Below are 26,395 nucleotides of genomic sequence, written 5' to 3'. Positions count from 1 at the left end.
GCCCTACCCTCAGTTTGCAAATCCCTCAGCAAAATGGGAGGCTTGGCCAGACAGCAGCCTCTGCCCCCAGGGCCTCCCTCCGCTGGCAGTTCCAGGGTTCCTTCAGCCAAGTTCCTCTGACTTACGAAGCCCTCCACGTCCTCCTGGGGCCTGACTCCTCTCTGTCTCCTCTGGACACATCCGTGAGGCTCACCCTCGCTGCATCCCCATTGGTCAGGCCCCTGAGTCTTGGGGTATCCATAGGTCACAGGCAGCCAGCTCTGGCAGCATGATGGTGTTGGGCACTGACCCCAGGGAGCTCATAGGCCAGTGTGATTGGATCACATCCGAATCTAAGGCTCAGTGAAGCCCCAGCACCTTGGCGGGCCACCACGGGTGCACTGTGACATTTTCCCCTGAGTCAGGAAGCGGATTAGCAAATGGTGGAGAGCAAGGACTTGGCAGTCGGCCAGGCCTGGGGTCTAGTCCTGACTCTGCCGTGGCCTTGGGCAAGTCACTCCATCCCTCCGAGCCTCAGTTTTACCATCTGTAAAATGGGGACACCAACAGGATGCTGCAAGGTTTCAATAAAGAAATGTGTCACCCGCATGGGCATACTTCCTGGCACATAGCAAGCCCCTGATAAACAAAATCTTTCATTTTTGTTAGGATATCCCCAGCATATAACTGGGTCACGGCTGACGACTTCCGTTGAAGGCCTTGTCTGAGTTCTGCCCCTCAGCCTGGGCCTTTCGGCTGGTAATCTTTAACCCCCAAGATGCCCCTTTGCCTTTGTTTGGACTTTGTTTGGACTTTGTTTGGGCTGGTTCCTTCTGTTCTCATTGTGAACTCAGCGAGTTCTGCTAGGCCTTGCCCATGAGCTGGCCTTGCAGCCCCAGAGACCTTGACCCTGAACCAGCCATGATGCCTGGCCATGTCTCCCCTCTCCCCACCCCGCCACCAAGTGTGACTTCAAGTTCACTCTGGTCCTCCGAGCCCCGCATTGTGGAGTAGCCCGGGGACCCGCCTCTCCAGGGAGGAGTGCGGTGCCCATTAGGGTGGACAAGGCAGTGGGAGGTTAAGACCTTGGTCGGTGACCCGGATGTAGGCACCAGGGTGGGGGGTGTGTGGGGCCTAGATGCACCAGCAGAGGTGCAGGTAAGAAGTCAGTGCTTCTGAATGACTCTGAGGGACTAGCAGTCTCTGACCCAGTTTGGGAGCCACCGGCCCCTCTCAGAGCTGGAACTGCAGAAATCGATTTGCAGACGGGCACACACTACTTAATTAGCGTGGCCTCCTTCTGGCTGGGAAAACACCGTTAAGTGGGCTGGGTTGGCCTGAAATCATGCCAGTGGCCCCAGCCCCAGTCCCATCGGCCTCTCTGTCCCTTGGGCTCTGTCCTCTTAGCCAGGCTGGATTCAGAATGGCCCGAGTTTCCGGTTTGGAGCTGAGACAAATACTACTCTTGTCCAGGCCCGGGAAGCACCTGGCTCCCACATGGCAAGGTGAAGTTGGCCCTGGGGCCTGGGGTGTGCGGGGACCAGAAGGAGGAGAAGTAGGGGCTTCCCCCAGCACTCTCTGCCTCCCTGTGCCTTTCTGCCCGTGTGCTGCCCTGCCCCAGCTCTGACTGCTTCCTGCGTGGCCCTGGCTCCTTTCTTTGCGTCACCTGTGTGCCCGTAGCGTGGGCTCGACGTCACAGCTGAGGGGACAGGCTCAGAGAAGTTGTCACTTGCCCAGAATTTGCACAGCCAGGAAGTAGCAGGGCAGGATTTGACCCAGCTCTGCCAGGATCCCGTGTCTGTATCCTGGCTTCTGTGCAAACTTGGTCAGCCCCTTGCCGAGCCTGTCTCTGATTTGAGGACAGCTTTCAGCACCTGTATTTCAGAAGCCTGTGAGGTTCGATCCCTGCCTCTGGTTTTGGAGGGAGAGTCGTCACACATGCTGTGGAACAGAGGAGCCCCCACGCCCTAGGTGTTGGGTCTTCTGCGGGCTGAGTGTGTGTGTAGCCGGAAGGGGGGGGGGGCGCCTGTGAGTTCTACCGTGGGCTTGCTAGGTGAACTTCAGCCGTGAACTTGATCTCGGAGCCTCTTTGCCTTGTCTGCGAAATGGGAGTAACAGCAGGATGTATCTCACGGTTGTCCTGAGGGTGAAATAGGGCAACATACAACGAGGGCACCTAGTGAGTATCCCACCCGAACTCCTGTTGTGGGCAGCCCCTCGGACCCGGCACAAAGGAGGCTGCTTGCTTTCCCCTCACACTGTGGACGTCTGGGGTGTGAGGCAAAGGAAGTCCTTTCCCACAGTGAGGGCACAGCTGGGCGTGCTGGGGCAGCCCGGGGTGGGGGGCAGGCCTCCCTGGCCCAGACACAGCTCTCCGTGCCTATGTCAGGAATCGGGGTACACCTGCGGAGTTAAAGTGCTCCGCGGTCTGGAAACTACTGGGTTTTCAAAATTTGAAAATGCGGATGGAACTAGAGTGTATTCACGCAAAGCAAAATAAGTCAGTGAAAGGAAGACAAGTATCGTCTGATTTCACTCCTATGTGAACTTTAAGAAGCAAAACAGCTGAACAGGGAAGGAAAGGAAAAATAAGATAAAGACAGAGAGGGAGGCAAACCAAAAGAGACTCTTAAATACAGAGAACAAACTGATCGAGGGGAGGTGGGGGGAGGGGATGGGTTATATGGGTGATGGGCATTCAGGAGGACACTTGTTGGGATGCACACCGGGTGTTATACGTAAGAGATGAATCACTGGGTTCTGCTCCTGAAATCAATACTACACCATATGTTAACTACCGTGAATTTAGATAAAATAAATAAATAAAAATTTGAAGTGCCATTCACATAACATAAAATTAACTGTTTCCGAGTGTATAAGTCACTGGTATTTAGTACATTCATAGTGTTGTGCAACCATCACCCCTACCTTCTTCCAGAACCTTTTCATCATCTCCAGAGGAACCCTTGTTCCCATTAGCAGTCACTCCCCAGCGCCCTCTCCTCAACCCCTGGTAAACACCAACCTGCCTTCTTTTTTTTTTTTTTTTTTTTCTTTTTTTTTTAACGTTTATTTATTTTTGAGACAGAGAGAGACAGAGCATGAAGGGGGGAGGGGCAGAGAGAGAAGGAGACACAGAATCGGAAGCAGGCTCCAGGCTCTGAGCCATCAGCCCAGAGCCCGACGCGGGGCTCGAACTCACGGACCGCGAGATCGTGACCTGAGCCGAAGTCGGACGCTTAACCGACTGTACCACCCAGGCGCCCCTAACCTGCCTTCTTAATCTAAGGATTTACCTACTCCGGACATTCCATGTAAATGGAGTCATACAATATGTGACTTTGCTGTCTGACTTCATTCGCTTAGAATAATCTTTTCAAGGTGTATCCATGTTGCAGCATGTATCAGCATTTCTTTCTTTTTTATGGTTGGATAACAGCCCTATGAATGGATGTGCCACGTTTTGTCTATCTGTTCATTGGTTGATGGAGAACGGCTGTTTTTTCGGGTTTTTTGAAATGGCTTTTTTCTAAAAGATAAAAAATAAAAAAAAACCTGCTGGGTTGTTTTTAAAGTTTATTTATTTATTTTGAGAGAGAGAGAGTGAGCAGGAGAGGGGCAGAGAGAGCGAGGGAGAGAGAATCCCAAGCAAACTCCGTGCTGTCAGCACAAAGCCCAACACAAGGCTCCGACCCGCAATCTGTGAGATCATGACCTGAGCCGAAATCAAGAGTTGGACCAACTGAACCACCCAGGCTGGCCTAAAACTGCTGTTTTTAAAAGGGGCTTGAGGAGAGGGCAAGTCTGAGCCCAGAGGGACACACACACACACACACACACACTGCAGTCCAACGGAAGCCCCCCTCCCAGCCCCCCCACCCCCCGCAATGATGGGCAAAGGGCACTGCAGACGTGGTGCCTCCGGCCTCGTCAGCGCATTACTGCTCAAATATTCAACCTGGTGCTGATGGGAGTGATGGAGGGGCGGTGGTTCCAGGGGTGGGGATGGTTAAAGGTCTACCAGGTACCCAGCCTGTGAGTCACCAGAGTGCATGGGGCAGCCCTAGGGCTTTGGAGTGAGACCGTCTGGGCTCAAATCTGTGCTCTGCTGCTTGTTGGGTAATCTTGGGTGATTTGCATCACTCAACCTCTCTGTGCCTCAGTTTCTCTTTTGGCCAAATAGAAATACTATCACCTTCTCAAAAGGGTGGCACCAAGGACTAGATGGAGCCTTGCTTTATTCAGCACAGTGTCCAGCATAGCGGAAGTTTCCAAAGTACGTTAGCTATCAGCTGTCCTTATTCTTTGACTATATGAGTTGGGATTTGCAGGCTTGTGGCAGGTGCCGAGCCCCTGACTGGGCCTGGTCCCTGCCCGGCATCCTCATGGCATGGTTCCATCTATTTGAGTGGTCGTCTTGTTACCATGCATCCCTGTGACCGACCCCCACCAAGGCAAGGGCTGGGTCCGGTTTGGCTCAGCCCAGTATATATGCCTGGGAAATCTGTATGAAGGCTGCATACCCACATTGCTTCTGCCTTCTGCGTCAGGAGTTCAAGTCCCTGCCCCCGTGAGCAAAACTTATGCCTTTTTATTGTGAGACAATTTTAGATTCATTTTAGATAAAAAAAAAAAATAATAGATCCCCTTTACTCTTTGCCCAGTTTACTCCAACGGTAACATCTTATAAAACTATAATATAGTATCTCAACTAGGAAATTGACATTGATACAATCCATCAACGCTACTCAGTTTGTTTGTTTGTTTTTTGGCCAATTTTCATGTGTGTGTGTGTGTGTGTGTGTGTGTGTGTGCGTGTGTGTGTGTGTGTGCGTTTAGCTCTGCAGTTGTCTAAATCACAGATGGAGATTTGTGTGACAAACCACAGTCAAGATACAGAATTTAAAAATATTTATGACATACATATTGAAATAATAATATTTTGGATGTAGTGGGTTAAATAAAATGTATTATTACAATTAAAATAATACTACGATTAAAATATAGTATTAAGATTAAAATATATTATTATTAAGGGGCACCTGGGTGACTCAGTTGAGTAAGCATCCAGCTCTTGATTTCAGCTCAGGTGGTGATCTCGAGGTTTGTGAGATCGAGCCCCGTACTGGGTTCTGTGCTGACAGTGCAGAGCCTGCTTGGGATTCTCTCTCTCCTATCCCTCTTCCCTCTCCCCTCGAATTAAATAAGTAAATTTAAAAAACGTTAAAAATATATATTATTAAGACCTATTTTTTTAAATATGAAATTTATTGTCACATTGAAAACCTATCTGCTTTTTAATGTTGCCACCAGAAAAAAAAATATGTGGCCCACATTGTATGTCTGTTGGACAGTGCCGGTCTTGAACATCACCATCCCTCCAGAAAGTTCCCTTGTGCACCTTCCTAGCCTGTCCTCTACCCGCCTCCTGGCAAGTACTGTTCTGATGGCTTTTTTTTTTTTTTAACCGCTACAGGTTAGATGTTTTGTTTGTTTGTCTGTTTGGGGTGAAATCCACATCACATAAAATTAACCATTTTCAAGTATATGAGCCAGTGACATTCTGTACATTCACAGTGTTGTGCAACCACCACTTCCATCTAGTCCCAAAACATTTTCACGCCCCCAAAAGGAAATTCTGTACCCGGTAAACAGTCACTTCCCATGCTGCCCTCCGTCCAGCCCCTGGCAACCAGCGATCTGTTTCTGTTTCTCTGGCCATACCTTATAAATGGAGTCCTGTGATATGTAACCTTTCGACTGTGGCTTCTTTCACTTAGCATGATGTTTTCAAGGTTCACCCAGACGGTAGCATGAATTAGTGCTTCGTTCCCTTTTATGACTAAAGACATGTACGCACTTGGATTGTTTTCCTCGTGAGCTGTTTTGTGCCTGTTGTGAATGATGCTGCTACGAACATGAGTGTGCGTGCGTTTGAGTGCCTCTTTCCGGCGATTTGGAGGCACGTACCTAGGAGCGGAATTGCTGGGTCGTGCGGTAATTCTGTTTCAGTGTTTAGGGAGCTGTCAGATTGTTTTCCAAAGCAGCTTGCACCGTATTGCATTTCCCACCAGCAGTACAGGCGCGTTCCAGGTTCTCCACATCCTCGCCAGCCCTTGTTTTGTCTGCTTTTTGATTATGGCCACCCTAGTGGGTGTGAAGAGTACCGTTAGTCATGCTTGTTCTAGAACTCATTCAAAAGGAGTAACAGCGTTGACTCCTGGCGGGGGGGGGGGGGGGCTTCTTCCAGCCTACCCGTGAAGATATTTGAGGTGTGTGGTTGAATGCCTGAAACACTGTGTCATGGCCCATGGAGGACTTTAAAGGGGAAGAGAAGACTCTTTTAAGGCATAGGTGACAGCTCACTCCCCCCTCCCCCGAGATCACCTGCTATGCCTTGGTCGGGACAAGAGGATGGTGGGTAGTGAGGAAGGCCAGTTGGGGAAGTTCTCTCCGAGGACTTCGGGACACCTGAAGGATGAGAAGGAGCCAGCTGTGTAGAAAGTCAGAAGAGGGTGGGCTAGAGGAGAGCGTTCTAGCAGAAACGGTGACATAAACAAAGGCCCCGAGGCAGGGAAAGGGGGTTCAGCGCTAAGTTGGGAAGGGTGTAGAACCGGTGGGAGCATGAGGGATGTTACTGCTGGTGATGGGCCATGGGGTGGGGGCCACAACCTTGCATTAGCTGCGAGTGGGTCCCAGGGCACGAAGGGCCACACCCCCATGCCAGCCCTCTTGCTGCCTTCCCAGCCCCAAGGGGCAGCTCATCTGAGATATTGTGGCTCATCCCAGTATCTTGCAGCCTCTCGAACTGGAGGGTGGGGTGGTGGCGATGGGGAAGGGCACCATCAGGGGCACCAAGTCCGAGATTCCAGGACGCAGGCCTGGAATCCCCACAGGGACTCTTGCGCGGTTCCCAAAGCAGGCTTGTAAGCTTGAGTCTTGCCGACACACCCACAACCCTCGTCCTTTCAAGTTCATGGGGGACAAGGTTGCGGGGCAGTGTATGGCTCAGCCCGGTGCTCTCCCTTCCCTGGGGAGCTGGGCACTAAAGAGCTCTGGCCAGCCTTCTGGAGCTTCGAGAACAATTTGTCCTGCACACAGAGCCCTGGCCCCAGGACCCGAGTGTACCTGAGCCCCATCTACAAGAGGAAAACTGACCCCAGCTCTGCGTTACGTAAGGACATCTTTGGAATTTGGCTCCCTTTGAAATGAAATGGGAAAACAACACTCAAACAAGCAGGTGTGGGAGTTCAATAGGAGGGAAACTCCCTTAGGGTCATCTCTGGGTCGGTCTGCTTCTGAGTGTTGGTTTATTCATTTAGCAAATGGTGCCGGCACCTACTTTGTGCCAGGTCTCATGGTGGCAGTGTAAGAACAGATGGCCAATAAATGCTCATGGGGAGAAGGAGGGGAGGGGCAAAGAGAGAGAAAGCCAGCAAGGGAGGGATGGAGGGAAGGAGGAAGGAAGGAAGGAGGGACGGAGGGAAAGAGAAAGGAAGGAGGGAGGGAAGGAGGGGGGAGAGGAAGGAAGGAGGGAGGGACGGAGGGAAAGAGAAAGGAAGGAGGGAGGGAGGGGGAGAGGAAGGAAGGAAGGAGGGAGGGAGGGAGGCAGGGTAGGAGGGAGGGAGGGTAGGAGGAAAGGAAGGCAGGAGGGAAGGGAAGGAAGGAAAGAAAGGAAGGGGTAAGGAAGGAAGGGTAGGAAGGGAGGGAGGGAAGGAGGAAGCATAGATGGACAGAAATACCCTTGCAGAGCTCACACCTGTGCCCATAGTCATGTGACTAAGTACAGTCTAGCTCAGTGTTGGTCAACAGAAGAATCATGTGAGCCACATACTTAATTTTAAATTTTGTAGTAGCCACATTCAAGTGGAAAAGAAACGGGCGAAATGAGCTTGTATAACGTGTTTTCTTTCACTCAATATATCCTTTCAACATGCAATCAGTACAAAACGTTACTGAGACATTTTCCGTATCTTTTTTTGGTATAAATCTTCAAAGCCCAGTGCCTGTTACACTTACAGTGTATCTCAGTCTGGGTGGTGCACGTACGAAGTGCTCCCCAGCCCCAAAGGGCTCACGGCACCTTATGGGCCACGGTGTAGGGGGACAGGTGCTGCGGATGAGGTGCACACTGCCCACTGTGGTGGGCACGTGAATCAAGGTCAAGGAAGACTCAGCCGAGGTGGTACGTTCAGTCATGCATTCGTTCACTCATTTAGTCTTCGTCTGGTGATCGCCGAATGTCTCCTACAGTGGTGTGAGGCTGGGCAGGGATTTAGCTGGTGGGAAAAAGGGAAGAATATTCCAGACCGAGGGGAGGGCAGACTGCGAGCTGGGAGAGAATGGAGCTCTTGTCTGTCTTGTTCACTGCTGGACGCCCACACCTGCACAGAGTTGGTGCCTGGTGAGTATTTGCGGAGGGGACACGGGGGTGGAGGAGTAGGGTGTTTCTAGAGCCCGGGAGACACAGGAAGGAATGATGACAGAGGAGGCTGGAACATCCGCATCACCGGGAGGGCTTGTCAAACTGTAGATCACTGGGCCCTCCCCTGAGGTTCCTGATTTGGTAGGTCTGAGGGAGAACCACAGGATTTATGTTTCCAACGACTTCCCCAGTCCTGCTGTTGCTGCTGGTACACACTGTGAGGACCTTGGGGCTAGTCCACCGATAGTGTGAAGGCAATGGGGAGCCATAGGAGGTTTTTGAGCAGGAGAGGAGCACCTTCAGGTCTGCGATTTGGGAGACGGTGGGTGGCCGCTGGGGGCAGGGGATGGCAGTGTCCTCCCCACTTGTCTCTAGCCAGGTCAGCGGCACCTTAGCTCAAGAAGGTGCCTCAGGACCCATTCCATTCTCACACAGTACGGGAGCCTGGGTTGGGCCCCTACAACAAGAAAGAGACCCAGGCGATGCCTGACTTGTTTTCGGCACTGAGGGCGGTGGGGAACCGAAGCCCTTAGTCAGCTGCAGGATTCAGCGCAGACTTTCCCTGGTCAACAGAGATCTGACTGTGCGGGAGGGCGGGGGTCAGGTTGGGGCGCTGGGGGCCTGGGCTGGTAGCTGGATGGTTCTGGCTCAGGGTTTCTCTGGAAGTTGTGGTCAGTACGTGACCCGGGCTCCCGTCATCTGAGGGTGTGAGTGGGGCTGGAGGTTCTCATTCACTGTGGCTCTCTGACCGTGGCTCTCTCACACGGCTGGTGGCAGAAGGTCTCCATTCCTCATGACGTGGTCTTTCCACAAGGCTGCTTACGTGTCGTCCTGACGTGGCAGCTGCTTCCCTGCAAGTGAGTGATCGGAGGAGCAAGACCGAGCCCACCGTACCTTTTGTGACCCAGCCTCGGAAGCCACACTCTGTCCCATGGTGCCACACGCCGGTCAGCTCTGGTCAGTGGGAGGCCTGGGAGGAAGGGAGGCATAAGCAGCGTTTGGAGATGGGCTGACACACCCAGGCTGCCCTTTGCCTCTATCCCAGGGTCATCCCACAAGATTGCCAAAGATGCTTTACGCCTGGAGCCACCATTAGGTGACTTAGAGCGTGAGCACTGGGTTCCACATTCCTGTGGGTGGCTTGTGTGTGTGTGGGGGGAGGGCCAACTAAATCATGTTGTCATTGCTGTTATTACTGTCATCCTCATCAATACCTTATAATCTCCCTCTCAGATAACCTGATGAGGTTATAACTCCTCTTTTACAGATGGGGGAAACTGAGGCTCAGATAGAGGAGAAGACATGCCTGGGATCAGGTCACTGGCTGAAGGGGTCTGAATTCTTAGCCACTACCCCTGTGTTTGCATGCCAGGTGCCATGCTTGGGTGGCTTGCCTGTCCCCCCGACGGTGCATTCTGGTGTCCCATCTCCAGGGTGCGAATGACCGTAGCAAAGGTCCGACTGGCCCTTTCATGCCTCTCAGAGCCTGGTGCCGGACGTGCTGGCAGAACAGGAAACAGGAAGGTTCCGGGCTGCAGATCCCTTGGCTCTGGAGACTTGGGGTCCAGCTTAGCTCTAAGACCTGTGTTGAAATTGTTATGGCAGAGCAAGCATGGAGTTCAAGGGTGGGGCTGTGACTCAGTATCCCTAGCTGTAAAATAGGAGTGATCAGAGAGGCTGCCCCCTTCCAGCCCGGGGCCGTGGTGGGGATCCGGTGAGCTAATTCCTGCTCTGTGCCAGGCACACAAGGCAGTGCCCGGCACATGTGTGTTCTTGCTATCGCTGGCTTGTTAGATGCTGATGTGTTTGCTCTCTGTTCCCGCATCTGGCTAAGTCCTGGGGACAGGACCGTTGGGGACAGTCCATTCTCGTCTGCTGCTGGGAGCATCAGCAAATGATCCCCAGGTCCCAGGGCTGAGGACATTCCCAAGTTCTGTATTTAACTCTGCTCCAGCAGCAGGCCGGCCCTCCCCAAGCCAGGCCTTGCTAAGAGCAGTGGGTTCCAGAAGCTCTGGAAAACCTGCAGACTTGCTCCCCTCCTGGCCCAGCCTGCTCCTCTCTGATAAAAGAGCGGGTTTTTCCATGTCCTGTAGCAGAAACGCGTCTGTCTCCCCCTGCCCAGCCAGGCTCTCTCGTTTCTACACGTTTCACAGGTGGTCCTGCAGCAGCCAGGGGGCGTGGGTGGGGGACAAAGGACAGGGGCCTTGGGCGGTGGGCCTGGGTGGCAGGCAGCTATCCTGTTAGGAGACGCCTCTGTTCCGCTGTGGCAAGGGTGCTGAGTCTGTACCAGAAATGACAAAACCGAACGCCAGCACACGAAACCCCCCAGCCGTCAAACAGGAAGCAGGGCCCGGATAAAAATACCCTCCTTCCTGCAGCTGCAGCCTCCACCACACTGGTTTCAGAAGGTCACGCTCTTAACAGGAAACTCGGCTGCGCTGCGTGGCTGAGTTGGGGCTCCGGGGGCTGAGCTGGTGGGGAGAGAGGCGACAGCAGGCTCTCCGGGCTTTGTGCCCCCGTGTTTCTCAGCAGGTGCAGACATTGAGCCCGATCTGCCCATGGCCCGCCTGGCCACGATGCAACGGCCTACCTTCGATGTGTGTTGATTTCTCCCTCTCCTACCTGGCACCACGAGGCTTTTATCGTGGGAGGGAAATGACTGCGGTTTTCAACATGCTTTGCGAGCTAAAAAGCCCTGCACCAGGGATCAGCAAACTTTTTCTGTAAAGGGCCAGATAAGAAACACCATCGGCCGCGTGGGCCACCCAGTCTCTGTTCTGACAGAGGAAGCAGCCAAAGGCAATACATAAACAAACGAGCCTGTGTTCCAGTTAAACTTCATTTACGGGCACTGATTTTTGGCTTTCATGTAATTTTCCCGTGTCATAAAATATGATGCTTCTTTGATTTTATTCCCCCAACTGCCAAAAATATGTATATATATAGAACCATTCTTAAGTTGTAAGCAGTTCAAAATTGCACGATGTTAGCCATTGGACCATAGTTTGCCGACCCCTGCACAATGCAAACAAAGGGGTTATTATTATTATTGTTTCTATTTAACATCCTACCCAACACAGGAATTTCAGCTTCAGCATTTGCTTCAAGGGGTCAGCCAGCGTGAGACCTCATTTCTGCCCTAGAAATTTCGCAGAAATGTAGTTCTTACCGCTTGGCTCTCATGGTGTGTGGAATGTATCATTTTGTGTTTTAGTGAAATTGGAACATTCTGGTTACTGGGGCGCCTGGGTGGCTCACTTGGTTGAGTCTGACTTTGGCTCAGGTCATGGTCTCACGGTTTGTGGGTTTGAGCCTCGCGTTGGGCTCTGGGCTGACAGCTCGGAGCCTGGAGCCTGCTTTGGATTCTGTGTCCCCCTCTCTCTCCGCTCCTCCCCACTCACGCTCTGTCTCAAACAAATTTTTTTTTGAAAAGAAAATTCTGGTTATGAAAGTAGTGCATATGTATTTTTAAATGCTTGGAAAATTCTGGCCACCATAAAATAAAAATCACTGATAACCATCGTTCGTATCTTAATGGTTTTTCCAATAAGCAGCGTGTGCCTGTGTGGAAGGCATTTTTCCTTTCTAATTGAGATTGCATTGAATGTACAGTTTTGATCTCTCATTTTCCATTCTACGCTATATATCAAGCAATTTCCCACATCCTTAAAAATTCCTCAAAGATACGAGCTACAGAATATTCCATCATATGAATGTTCCATAATTTACCTAATCAGTCTCTAATTGTTTAGATGTTGGGTCGTTTCCGGTAATTCTTTATTATAAACAATGTATATAAACAGTGCTGCTGTGAACGTCCTTGTCCATAAATCTTTTTCCTCCACCCCTCCTCTTATCTTTAGCATGTGTATGTGCTGGAGATTCCTCGCAAAAAAAACACATAGTTTTGACTTATATATGGACGATTTTTGTTTTGCTGGATTTTGCTTGGTGTATTATGCGATTCACAGGCTTTCTTAACTGATAATTGCTTCGTTCTCCCCACCCCACCGCTGACCCAGGCAGCCACTAATCTGCTTTCTGTTTATGATTTCATTTTGAAATATCTTTTTAAAAAACCACCGTAAGGGGCGCCTGGGTGGCTCTGTCAGTCAAGGGACCGACTCTTGGTTTTATGGACCAACTCAGGTCCATGATCTCACGGCTCGTGAGTTCAAGTCCCACATCCAGCTCTGCACTGACACCGCAGAGCCTGCTTGGGATTTTCTCTCTCGCTGTCTCTCCGCCCCCTCCCCTGCTCTCTCTCTGTCTCTCTCTCTCTCTCAAAAAAATAAATAAATAAATAAACTGAAAAAAAATTGTTTAAATCCATTCTGCACCATAGTAATGTTGCCACCCCCACTTTCTTTGTTTTCGCATTTGGTGGTTTATTTTTGAGCATTCCTTTATTTTTACGCTCTCTGTTATTTTGTTGGGATGTATCTCTTGTAAGCAACACACAGATGAATGGTGTTTTTTTTTTCTCTTTTTGACAACCAAATCTTCACTGCTTTATAGGGGAGGGTAGATGATTTCATTTATTGTAGTAGATAGTTGGTTTTTGGTCATCTTGCCTCAGGCCTTGTGACATTTATGTTTCTATGTTCTTTCATTCTGTGACTTTAATGAATACTATGTTTTCTTTTACCTTTCCCGTTGGTATAGAAGACAAAATCCCGGTTTTACTTTCTCCGGTGGTTCCCTTTACAATTTCAAAAGTCTTGTTTACTTTCCTCAGCTAGACAGGTGGAAGCCCAGAGTGGGATTTGCTGGTGTTCTGTGTGACACAGCACTGAGAGACAGAAGCAACATGCATCGTCTTTAGGAGAAAATTGAGAGCCAGGCAGACAGACTGGGGGGGTGGGAAGGATGTGGTGATGGGACAGGAGAGTGGAACCAGGGAAAACAGACAGAAGGTTCAAAGTGGACGGGTGGGAGCTGGAGGAATATCCCCCTTCATAGGCAACTTGTTTCCTCGTACTAAATATTGATAGGAATGGGTTTTATTCTTAGTTATATATGGGTGAGTCTCTCCTGTCACTAGTTATGCCTGAAACACCAGCTGTACCTGGAATCAACCACACTAATATGGGTTCTCGACACTTATTAGCTAAGTGAGTTTGAGCAAATCATGGACGTTCCCTGTTGAACGAGCTGATTATAGCACCTAAATCATAGGATTGTTGTCGTGGTTAACTGGGATGAGACATGTAGCATCTGGGCATTCTTCTGGGTATTCTTCACGCTTGGAAAATATTCAGTAAACGCTACATATTATTATGACGGCTGTGAAGCCATTTTCGTTTTCATGTATATGCAGCTCCTGCGTGTAGAGCTGGGAATATTTTTATCTGTTACTTGCATGGAGATATGAAATAATTATTTTTTAAAAAAATTTTTTAACGTTTATTTATTTTTGAGACAGGGAGAGACAGAGCATGAATGGGGGAGGGTCAGAGAGAGAGGGAGACACAGAATCAGAACCAGGCTCCAGGCTCTGAGCTGTCAGCACAGAGCCTGACGCAGGGCTCGAACGCACGGACAGTGAGATCATGACCTGAGCCAAAGTCGGACGCTTAACGGACTGAGCCACCCAGGCGCCCCTGAAATAATTACTTTAAAAAATGAGGAGCAATAAGTAGGCAGAGAAGAGAGGTGATAGAGCGATGGGGTTGGGGCAGCAACAGGAGGAAGTCCCGAAGAGGAGTGCAGGGAGTTTGGGGAGAGAGGGCAGTTGGGGAAAAAAAAAAGAACAGGTACCTTGGAGAGTTCCCAGGAGGCCAAGGCTCTGGAGGGCAGAAGGGAGATCAGGTTCCCAGATCCCCAGAGAAGCTGCAGGGAGAGGTACCGGGAAAATTGTGGAAGCAGAATTAGTGAAGAACAGGGACCTGGCACAGTTGGGGTCCAGTATGTTCATGAATGGAATGGGGGAAGTTCCAGGGTCATGTTTCCGGACTGGCGGTACCCTCACTTTGAGTCTGAGGTGTTGATAGGCACAGGTGCACCTGGGTGGCTCAGTCGGTTAAGCGTCCAACTCTTGACTTCAGCTCAGGTCATGATCTCACGGCTTTGTGAGTTTGAGCCCTACATTGGGCTCTGCACTTTAAGCTGTGGAGCCTGCTTAGGATTCTGTCCCCATCTTTCTCTCTGCCCCATCCCCACTTGCGCTCTCTCTCCCTCTCTCAAAATAAATAAAAAATAAATAAACATTGAAAAGAAAACAGTAAATAGGCACAGCCTTTGTAGCTTTGGTGGAGAAACCTTACAGACCCACGTCTTCTCTGATGAGATGAGTTAAATTCAGTTCTTTCTCCCTTTGAGGAAATCTAGTAAAATATCCGCTGCTACATTAGGAAGTTATTCTTCTCCCACCCCCACGTTTCAGAAAGACTCTGCATTTGTCACGAGCATTGACTGTAGCTTATTTTGTATCAAGGTTTCCCTGGTCTCCTTCTGTTTATTTATTTATTTAGACTGAATTTTCCGAGAACAGTTGTAGGCGCACAGCAAAAATGAGGGTAGGTACAGAGATTTTCCATATACCCCTTGGAACTGCGCATGCATAGTCTCCTCCATCATCAACAACCCCCACCAGTGTGCTACTCTGGTTACCACTGACGAGCCTACATTGACCTATCATTAGCCTACAAAGACCCCGGTTTACATTAGGGTTCACTCTTGGTGTTGTGCATTCTGTGGGTTTGGACAAATGTATAATGTATAATGATGTGTATCCATCATTATGGTAGCATACAGAGTGTTTTCAGTGTCCTAAAAATCCCCTGTGTTTTGCCTATTCATCCCTCCCCCCTCCTAGCAACCACTGATTTTTTTTTTACTGTCTCCATAGTTCTGTCTTTTCTAGAACATCATATAGTTGGAATCATACAATATGCAGCCTTTTCACATTGGCTTCTTTTACTTAGCGATATGCATTTAAGGTTCTCTCATGTCTTGTCATGACTGGACAGCTCATTTCTTTTTAGCACTGGATAAATATTCCATTGTCTGGATGTACCATGGTTTGCCCGCTTACCTGCTGAAGGACCTCTGGGTTACTTCCAAGTGTTGGTGATTATGACTAAAGCAGTTATAAATTTTTGTGTGCAGGCTTTTGTGGATATAGTTTTCAACTTCTTAGAGTAGATACTAGGGAGTGTGACTACTGGATTATGCGGTAAGAGTATGTTTAGTTTTGTAAGAAACCGTCAAAAGTTGCTGTACCAATTTGCATTCCCACCAGCAATGGATGAACGTTGACTATATTCATGTGGGTCTATTTCTGGGCCCTCTGTTCTGTTCCATTGATCTGTTTGTCTCTTCTTCCACCAATACCACACTTTCTTGATGATGGTAGCTTTAGGGGTAAGTCTTGAGGTCAGCTGGTGCCAGTACCCCAACTTTGTTCTTCTTCTTCAATATAGTGTCGGGGCTTTTGTCTTTTTCTATAAATCTTCGAATCGATGTGTCAGTATTAATAAAATCACTGACTGAGATTTTGGTTGGGATTGCATTGAATCTATAGATCAAGTTGGAAAGAACTAACATTTTGACAATATCGAATCTTCCTGTCCGTGAACATAGACTATTTCTCCATTTATTTTTCTTTGATTTCATTCATTCGAGTTTTGTAGTTTTGCTCATATGGATCGTATACATATTTTTCTTAGATTTTCCTGGTATCTTTAGTTTCATTTTCTTAGGAGAGTTTTTTTATTTGTTAATTCTCTCAACAACTACTTGTTGAGCTCTTACTCTAGGTGCTGGATATTCCAGATAAGAAGACAGACAGGATTTGCCTGCACAGAGTTGGCATTCTAAAGGGTCTGCAATCCCTTTTCCTGCGCACATCTAATACTAGATATAAGTTACACATGTGCAGAGGCTTCTGGGTAGCTGATGCGAGTCCCTGTCAACAACTTCGGTCCAGCATGACCATGTGTCTTGGGCATGGAGGTTCTAGAAAAGAAAATATTATAGCTACATGCCTGACATGCCCTTGGCCATCTTGCCTTCCTAGTTTTGAAGGTATCGGAGATGCTAAGAGAGAAACCAACCTCTTTGTATAAGTCAAGGAATGAAGATTCTCTCTGAGATGAAAATGTCTATGGCCTGGCCTGGGAGCATTTTTGTCCAGAGCACGAAGTATAGACCAGCCCAGGAGAGGATGCTCTGGCCAGTTCTGAGGCTTGGGTAGAGACCGAGCAGGCTCTCTTTACCACCGCAGTCATCAGATATTGACTGGGATCCCAAACCATCTCATAGTAGCCAAAAAGTTTACGGTTCCTACTCTCCTACCCCTCCAGCCCTTTCACTAGACCTCTTGGTCTAGTAAAAACACAGACAAATGCATGCACAAATACATCATAGTGTTAAGTGTTTGGGGGAGGGAACAGGAAGTGCATGAGAAGGGTGCCTTCCCCAGCCTCGGTGTCAGCTTCACAGAGGAAGTGACATTTAAGCTGAGACATTTAACCTGAAACCCGGTTAAGAATTAACCATGAAGTGAAGGCTGAGAAAGTCAGGCAGAGGGATAGCCCATGAGAAGGGCACGAGAGTCAAGAGAGAGGGTGGTACGTGGTGGTCCTGAAAGGGTCCGGGTGGTTAGGAGGGAAGATGCCAGCAGGGGTGGGCAGAGGCCAGATCATGCAGGGCCCTGGAGGGATCAAGTGGCCAGTGGCCTCCTTCTTTCTTTCCCGTTTTAAGTAAGAATCAAACATCTATTGTTTACCAGGTACTGTCCTAGGCACCGTGGGTACAGTAATGGATGAGACAGATACTGTCCTCACCTCGTGGAACCCCCAGGCTGGCAGGGGAACGAGCTCTCAGCAGGGTGCTCAAGGCCACCTTAGAGCCCCTTCCTCTTTTTTTTTTTTTTAATGTTTATTTATTTTTGAGAGAGAGAGAGAACACGAGCAGGGGAGGGCAGAGAGAGAGAGGGAGACACAGAATCTGAAACAGGCTCCGGGCTCTGAGCCGTCAGCAGAGAGCCCGACGTGGGGCTCGAACTCACAAACCATGAGATCATGACCTGAGCTGAAGTCGGGCGCTTAACCGACTGAGCCACCCAGGCGCCCCCCTCCCTATTTTTTTTTTAATTGAAATATCACTCACATACCACAAAATTTACCCGTTTAAAGTGTGCAAAGGATGCCTGGGCGGCTCAGTCGGCTAAACGTCTGACTCTTGATTTTGGCTCGGGTCATGATCTGTGGTTCGTGAGATCGAGCCCCGCGTCGGGCTCTGTGGTGATAACTTGGGATTCTGTCTCTCTCCCTCTCTCTCTTCCCCTCCCCTGCTCATGCTCCCCCCCCCCCCCACCCGCCCAATTCAAAATAAATAAATAAACATTAAAGTGTGCAATCTGTGGTCTTTAGTATATTCATAAGGTTGCGTAACCATTACCACTGTCTAATTCCAGAAAATTGTTATCACCCCAAATGAAACCCTGTACCATTAGCCGGTCACATCCCAGGGCCCCTTGCCCTCAGCCCGTGGCAGCCACTGATCTACTTTCTATCGTTATGGGTTTGCCTACTCTGAAAATTTCATACGAATGGAATCATACAACACGTGGCCTTTTGCGTCTGGCTTCCTTCCCTTGGTGTGATGTTCTCAGGATTCATCCATGCTGTGGCATGTGTCAGCATTTCGTTCTTTTTCATAGCCGCATAATATTCCACTATGAATAAACCTCATTTTACTTATTTCTTTATCCATTGCTGGACATCTGCGTGTTTTCACTTTCGGGCAATTATAAATACTGCTCCTAGTAAACGTTTGTGGGCAAGTTTTTGTGGGGAAACTTGTGTTTATTCCTCTTGGGTCTATACCCAGGATTGGAATCACCGGATCACTTGGTGACTCTATATTTACTTTCTGAGCCACTGCCAGACTTCTCCTCGGTGGCCGCCCCATTTCACATTCCCACCAGCAACATACAAGGGTTCCGGAGTCCCTTCCTCCTTGCCAACCCTGTTATCGTCTGCCCTTTTTTCTTCCCAGATGGATCCTGGAGAGAGGCTCCCTGGGGAAGAACAAGGCCTGGCTCCTGGGGCCTGCACTTGGGGATGTGGCTTTGAGGGAAGCCCGGGTCTGCCTTGCCCACCCTCCACCGCGGCTGAGTCACCGTCCGGCATCTTGGGGTGAACCGGCCCCTGCGGAAGCCACCATTAGACTCGACTGAATCTCTCCCCCCAGCCTTGGGGCGGCTGGGCTTCCCTGGAAGCAGCTATCTCTGGCTGTTTCTGCTCCAGGGAGGGGGGGGGGCAGTGGTGGGTGGAGAGGTTGCAGTCGAGTGATTTTGGAGGCGTGGCACATCGAGGGCCCAGGACAACCTTTCTGAGAGCGCTGGTCCTCCTGGCAGTGTCTGAGCAGCAGGCTGGGTGCCCGGCCACTCCGACAGCACCCTGGGAAGGGGGGGGAGCGGGAGGGCAGGTGGAGGAGCTGGTTGGACCAGGCTGCACGTGCTGGACCCAGGAGACTCTGTGGAGGGGGAGCAGCCCAGTGGGTTGGCGTCACAGCTGGCCGTGTGCCTCCCGCGTGCCTGGCATCGGGTGGTGGTGGTGGGGGGGTCTGCCTAGAACAGAGGTGCAGCAGGGAGATGGACAGAGGATGCATTGGAGCTCAGGCTTCTGTGTCTACCCCAGAGCTGCCACTCATCTGTCACGGGACCTCAGGCTAAGTGTTAACCTCTGTGCCACCGTGTCCCCGTCTGCAGGCTGCACTAAGAGGGTCGCTGTGATGACTATCAGGGATCACTGTCTTCATTAACCAGCACTGAACACTGAATGATCGGCGATGGTCCCGGCCCTTCTGGCTTTTCATCCTGTCTGTGGCTCTCTGCTGCATTCACCCTGCTCCTCGCTCTGCCGTCCACGTTCCTGCCCGGGCCCTTGTGTGGCCACAATTTTAGCCAAGCGGTGAAGTGTTCAGCTTTTGGAGGCAGCCAGCCGAGGTCAGAAGTCCGAGCTCTGCTGTTCCCAGACACGTGCCCTTGGACAAGTCCTTTCCCTGGCTCGAGACTGAGCCTCAGTTTTCCCATCTGTGAATCGGGGGCAATAATAGCAGGCAGGTGATACTAGCCGGCCGTTAATCTTCATACCGGATCAGGAGGACTAACGGATTAAAAGACAAAGTGCTTAACGCTGTGCCCGGCACGGTTAGGGCTGGCTGCACAAAGAGTAACGGAAGGTGTCAGGCAGAGGGCGTGAGGTCTGGGACCCTGGGCAGGAGGGGACTGATGCGTGTCCGTGCCCGGCCTGGGAGTGGCCTGAAGGACTCCAGCTGCATTGCCAGTGGAGGCTCAGGGAGGGATATTTGCTGCTTCATTTCTGTACAAAACCCGTATTGTGGCTTTTCAGTTCCTGAGTCACACGCCCTGTGGTGTGTGCAGGGCTGTACGCATGTCCCCAGGGTTCCTGGTCCCAGGGGCAAGCAGCTCTCTGGGCCCTCCCCTCCCTCCCTCCCCCTGAGCAATCTTCCCTTCCTCCCTCGCTTCCTTCCTTCGTCCATTCACACAATAGACTTGCTTTTTAAAATTTTTATTTTTAAATAAAAATTGAATATATGTAAGATATACAACAGGATGTTGATCTAGAGAGAGAAATGATTAATAGAGTGAAGCTAATTCACATACCCATCTCCCTATATAGTTACCTTTTTTTTTTTTTTTTAAGATATTGGCCAAAGGGCACAAAGTTTTAGTTCGTTATATGGGATCTAATGCACAGCATGGCGACTATAGTGAATGCTTTATTGGGGCGCCTGGGTGGCTCAGTTGGTTGAGTGTCCGACTCTTGATTTCAGCTCAGGTCATGATCTCACGGTTCCTGAGATCGAGCCCTGCGTCGGGCTCTGTGCTGACAGCGTGGAGCCTGCTTGGGATTCTCTCTGTCTCCCCCTCTCTCTCCACCCCCCGCCTGCGCGCTCTCTCTCTCTCTCTCTCTCTCTCTCTCTCTGAAAATAAATAAATAAATATTTAAAAAATAATAATCGAAAACTAGGAATTTGCTGAGGGAGCAGATTTCTGGTGCTTTTGCTACAATAATTTCTGGAGCCCCTGCTAGGAGCCGGGCTCCCTCACAGAGCCCAAAAAACTAAAGAAAGAGTTATATAATCATTGTAGACTAATCAGCCTGTATTCACAAATCGGGATAGGCACTGCTGTGGAGCTGAAATGCAGAAATGCAAGGTACTATGGGAGTGGGTAACTCAGACAACTTGCCCGAGACTGGGGTGATCAGGGAAGGCCTCTCAGAGGAGGTGACATTTCAGCTGGAATCTGAGGTTTGAAGAAGAGTTCGCTGGCCCAAGAGTGAGAAGAAGGAGGGCTCCAGCCACAGGAACCTGCACGTGTAAAAGCCTGGAGGAGCTCTGTTTTTGTTTTCTTTCATTTTGATTTGGTAAATGAAAGAAGCCAGCGGCCACTGAATCGGTCACTGAGGGATTCGGGGAGGGCCAGAGACTGCATCACGCGGTGCCTCGGAGGCAGTGGAAGGATGTGGCCTCGTTGCTGGGCGCTGGGTGGAAAAGGAGGTGAGACGGGGCGGGGAGGGGGGAGGAGGGCCGGTGAGTGGGTGCCCCACAGACATGACTGTGCAAGTCACATGGCCGGGCGGCAGCTGCTCAGCCCCAGAGCGCCCCCCGCAAGTGTGGATTGCCCAAGGTCCGCCTGGGGGGGCAGACACCTCTGTCCTTCGGTCCAGGGCCGGGAGCAGGTGTCGCACAGACCAGCTCGAGGTCAGGCCGTCTGCTCTGTGGGGTAGAGTGGGTCAGGTGGCAGAAAACCCACCAGCTCATCAGCAGTGATTTCTCCCCGCAAAGGCAGCCGCCACCAGCTTCCTGCTGAGATGGGTCCCTTCACCCTCACTCGCTACAGCTGGAGATGGAGGGGAGCAGACGGCCCTGCTTGGCCCAGATTCCAGCCAGATTGCCAGGGAGGTGTGGGCGGAGCGACAGGGTGGATGCCAGGAGCAGGAATACAGGAGAGGAGGGTGGGAGCCACCTCCTTGCCATCTCAGGGGGACCTTGCTTGCATGGGGGGCGGTGGGGACCACCTCATTGCGGTCCTTGAGCCAGCAGAGGCTTGGAGCTCCCTCGAGAGAGAAGCTTCTGTCTTTTACAGCCAGGCCAGGAGCTTGTGAGAAATGCGAGATGTTGACGGTTTCATCCCCAGCGCCCGGCGCCTGGCGGGACCAGGCGGGAGCTTAGTGGTTGTTTTTTATTTGTGTTTTAAAAATAAGGGGCGCCTGGGTGGCTCAGTCGGTTGAGCGTCCGACTTGGGCTCAGGTCATGATCTCACGCCCCGTGAGTTCGAGCCCCGCGTTGGGCTCTGTGCTGACAGCTGGGAGCCTGGAGCCTGCTTCCGATTCTGTGTCTCCTTCTCTCTCTGCACCTCCCCTGCTCACCCTCTGTCTCTCTCTCTCTCAAAAATAAATAAACATTAAAAAAATTTAAAAAAAAATGGTGGTAGTAGCTTTTGGGAGATGAGCCTGGAGGGGTAGGGAGACAGGACTGCTGGGTACAGCTGAGCAAGCTGCACACTGCACAACTCCAGAGGAAGCCATTCCCATAGACCGTGATGAGAGGAATGCAGCCTGGGAATTGTGCAAGGTGGTAGCCCTGTAGGCGGGACCCCACCACGCAGGACCTTGAAGCCCAGCAAACATTTTCTGTAAAGGGCCAGAGAGTAAATATTTTAGACTGTGTGGTCCATACAGCCTCTGCTCTGCGACTCAACTGTGCTGTTTCAGGGTGAAAGCAGTCATTGGTGATACGTAGATAAATGAAATGTTTCTTGTTCCAATAAACAACCTAATCTACAGAAACAGGCTGCCTGCCAGATTTGGCCCGTGTGCCATAGTTTGCCCACTCCGGTGAAGGCCACGAAAGGATTTTGAACTTCATTTTAAGCGCCGTGGGGAGCCATGAGAGGGTTTAAACAGGAAGCGAGAGGTGCAAGTTCGCAGTTAACACGGTTCTGAAAGACCTGACTGTGCCCCCAGGACCTGCAGTGTTTCTTCCGTCCTGTGTGTGGATCACTCTGTTAGTGCTGGTTCCCACTGGCCTCAGGGGCAGAGTGGAGCAGCCCTGTGGTCAACAGTCAGGGCCTCGGAGTCGGAGGACCTGCTTTCCTCTGCTTGGTCTCCCGTGACTATGACCCTTTGTCTCTTCTTCTCCACGAGGGGAATCGTTACAGACAGGAGCCCCATGAAGGAAAGTGGTTCTGCACGGACCTGGGGGCACAGGAGGAGCTCAGTAAGGAGGCACTGTGGATGGATGTAAGAATCCTTTTTCTTGCTGAACCGGAGGCAGGAAAGCCGGGTCGCGCCCTGGGCGCGTGCCGTGGGCTCTTTGCTCCAGTGAGCTGTGCCCAGAGCCAGGCTCCCAGCTGGAGCAGAGCACACTTCCAGGGACACCGTGGCTCATACGTGCGAAGGGCTCCGTGGAGATGGGGGTGATGCTTCGTACCTCTTGGGCTGAAAATAACTGCCCGCCATGGGAGTGATTCCTCATCTTGGGTTCCCAATAATTCCTGCACACGGACGCTGCTTTTGCAGCTGGTGTTTAATTTCTGTCTCCACGAGTGTCTTCTGGACAGGGAGCCTGGTCCCCCCCACCCCCACCCCGGCGCTCCCTGCGGGATTTGATGGCTTGCCTCGTATAAGCAGAACCTTCCCAGAATCCGTCCTGTACAGGGGCACAATGGCCACTTCTACTCTCCCAAAGGCCACCAGCCAGCCCCACGGGCTCTCCACTGGCCCATGGATCGGCAGGCTGGGCCTCGGCGATCAGTGATCTTGCCATAACTCTTACCTGCCCCGAGGCTGTGGGGGTCACCACTGCAGGGTGGTCTGATTTGCTCAGAGCCGGAGAGGCTGTGTCCTTGGGCTGAGCTAGGGGGCTGCCGATTAGGCCACGGTCCAGGAAGAGTGGCTGAGGACTTACCGTGTGCCAGGCCTCAGGGAAGGAGCAGTAGGTGCCAGGTCACCGTCCTGCCCTTTTGGGGCTTAGTGTCCTACGGCAGACAGACCCAAAGCCCCTAATGACCCAGATAGTTATGTAATTTCGGTTGTGAAAGGCTATAAACTAGATTCAGAGGAGCTGTGGGTGTATGTTAACAGGGGAGTGCCTCGTCTGGGGAGTTTGAGCTGAGATCTGAAGGTTGAGGAGTGAGGCAGATGTGTGTGTGTGTGTGTGTGTATGCGTGTTAGGGGCAGATGTATGAATGAAGCTGGATGGATGGATAGCGGATGGGTGGATGAATGAAGGGACGCATGGATGGATGAGTGAGTCTTCCAGGCAGTGGGAACGGGCTATGCAAAAGCTCAGAGACCAGAGGATGCAAGGTGACCCTGTAACTGATGAAAGACCATTGTGGAAGGTGTTTGGAGTTTAAGGAATGGGACTGGAGAGGTAGGTAGGTAGGAGCACCATGTACCGCTGAGCAAGTTGCGCACTGCTCCAGGGGGTGCCGGTCTTATAGATGGCGGTATGAACGGTGCCCCCTGGACTGTGCAAGATGGAGGGCTGCAGGAGGGATCCCATCATGCGAACACCATATGTCTTAGGAGGGGTTTTGGACTTTGTTCCCCGAGCACTGGGGAGCTACGGAAGGCTTTTAACAGTTGGCGATGGGGCTCATTTCCATTTATAGCGCCCCAAAGCGGCGCTGTCCAATAGAACTTTCTGTGAGGATGGAAACGTTCTGTTTCGGCACTTTCTAATACGGTAGCCACGTGTGGCTTTTGAGCACTTGAAATGTGGCCAGAGTGACCAAGGACGTGACTTTTGAATCCTTATGAGTGTAAGTTTAAAAGGCTGTAATAGCCAGATGCGGCTGCTGGCTCCATAGTGGACAGGCAGCTCCAGAGACTGAGACCATATCCCCCCCCCACCCCCCCCAGACTCCTGCCCTGCTGGAGACGTCGCCGCTTGCCAGAAGGCTGGGCAGAGGCCTCAGGCTCCCCCCTCGTGTGGACCTCAGTTCACCCTCGGGCCAGGGAGGCCACGGGCCTGTGGTTCTAGGAACTGGGCCTGGTGAGGGTAGAGCTGAGGGGCCGCGTCCATCCCCGCTGCGCCTGAGACCTCGCCTCTTCCCCTGCTCCCACCCCCCGGGGGTGCTGAGCCGGTATCCGTCCTGCAGAAGCAGCGGCCGTGTCCCTGCCCTTCCCAGATCCCCCCTAGTTGCCCCACAGCGGCTCCTCGTCCGTATGGTGGAGAGCCGTTCACACTTACCTCCTGTGCCCAGGACGTTCGCATCAGGACCTGGGCGCGGTGGGTCTCACCTGGGCCCCCCGCACACCTGCTCACTCCTCTGCCCTCCGTTGCAGTGCGCTACTTCCTGAAGAACAAGGTCAGCCCTGATCTGTGCAATGAGGACGGACTCACAGCCCTGCACCAGGTAAGGCCAGGTCCTTGGACCTGGGGTCCCTGGATCCCTGCGCCCCAGCTGAACGGTCACGCCATCTCCCGGCCTTTTCCTGCCCATAACCCCCAGGGCGGAGGGGAGGAAGGGCAGCCTCAGCTGCCTCGTCTGAAAGGCTCTTGTCTACTTGGGAGATGCGCGGGTCTGTCGCCGACACGCCCACGGAGCCCCTGGGCACGCGTGCGTGCGGCACACGCACAGCCTCCCGGCACAGGGAGCCTTTGTCACCGCGTCCTCTCTGCCCAGCGAAGGGCTCGACAAACAAAGCAAGTTTGCTCTGAGCTCGAGGTTTACGAAGCATGTTTGTTCGCACCCACCGAGGCCTCCGTCCACCCTGGTGGGAAGGGTGATTGACAGGGAGGCCACGTGAGCCGCCTAGCGTCGCACAGCCGTGGTCCGTGGCCATGAAGCAGGTGCCCTCGTGGCCCACATCCTTTCCGGGGCGGCGCGATGGGCCAGCCCCCCCTTGGCCCGAGAGGGGCTGTTCTCGCTGTCATCACTCAGCTGGATGCTGCCAGAGCCTCCTAGCTGGGCCCCGGCATTCCGTTGCCCTGCCGTGTTTCGTTCTTCCCGCGGTGGCCTCAGGGACGCTCGGGCCAAAAGTCTGATGTTACTCAAAGCACTCTTGCTGTCCTCCCACGTGGTGCCTCGAGGCCTGGCCCCTGACCAGTGCTCTGTGCTCCCTGCCTCTCCGGGCTCCAGCCGCATGGCTTTTCTGTTCCTTCCACACATTGGCTCCTCCCACCACGTTTCCCATGGCGTGTGGGGGTGTGCCCTGATCAGCCCCCGTGTGCAGCAAGAGCCTGAGAGCTGTGCTATCGTATAGTGTCCTTTTCTTCTGAGCACCTGCTCCGGTAGCCATTTTAGCCATTCGATGCTGGCCTCCCTCTATCCAGACAGAGCCCATGTCTCCTGCCCATTGGTACGTCCTACCATCTTTCCCCGTGCTGGTATACAGTCAGTGCTCCATATGTGCGTGCTGACCTGAACACACGGAAGTCTCCCGGTGCCCTGGCCCAAGTTTCTGAGCAGGTGGACTTGCACGCAGCCTGGCAGGTGGGAGCCCAGGCTGCCTGAACCCCAAGCTCTCTCTCCGAGAGCGTCTCCATGAGCTCACGAGGGCAGGAAGGGATGGACGGAGACTGGCCGCTGCCCTACCCGTGAGCCCCAGGGGCAAGCCCCACCCCCAGCCATCAGCCCAGTGGCTTCCTATCTGTCCTTTTGGCTTCTCTTCCGCTCCGCAGGGCTTCATTCACCCACTAATTCTGGCTGTGTGATCTTGGGCAAGTTACGTAAGCTCTCTGTGCCTCACTTTCCTCATCTGTAAAATAGTAAGTGCCCACCTCACTGGGCCGTTGCGAGGATTAAACGAATATGCATGACAGCCCTTCAAGCGTCTCCTGACGCTGCATAAATATTAGACGGCATTATCGTTATTGAAATTTGTCACCTCGTTCGCTTCTGTGCAGAGCCACTTATGTGAAGTGTAGTTGATCCTCTCAACAGCCCTTTGAAATATTATGGTTCCCATTTTTATAGCCCAGGAAACCGAGGCTCAGGGC

The 26,395-nt window shown here is 51.7% G+C and overlaps 1 protein-coding gene across 1 annotated transcript in view; it reads left to right on the top strand.

Moving 5' to 3' along the window:
* Positions 1-26,395, top strand: part of PPP1R16B (protein phosphatase 1 regulatory subunit 16B) — a 100,670-nt gene that overhangs the window by 50,989 nt on the left and 23,286 nt on the right. The window contains exon 3 of the mRNA XM_049650798.1: positions 24,739-24,809. Within this exon, the coding sequence (XP_049506755.1) occupies positions 24,739-24,809 (71 nt within the window). The remainder of the gene's footprint in view (positions 1-24,738; positions 24,810-26,395) is intronic.

Source organism: Panthera uncia (genome assembly GCF_023721935.1).
Source record: "Panthera uncia isolate 11264 chromosome A3 unlocalized genomic scaffold, Puncia_PCG_1.0 HiC_scaffold_11, whole genome shotgun sequence".
NCBI lineage: Eukaryota > Metazoa > Chordata > Mammalia > Carnivora > Felidae > Panthera > Panthera uncia.
This window is presented reverse-complemented; position numbering and strand designations above follow the sequence as displayed.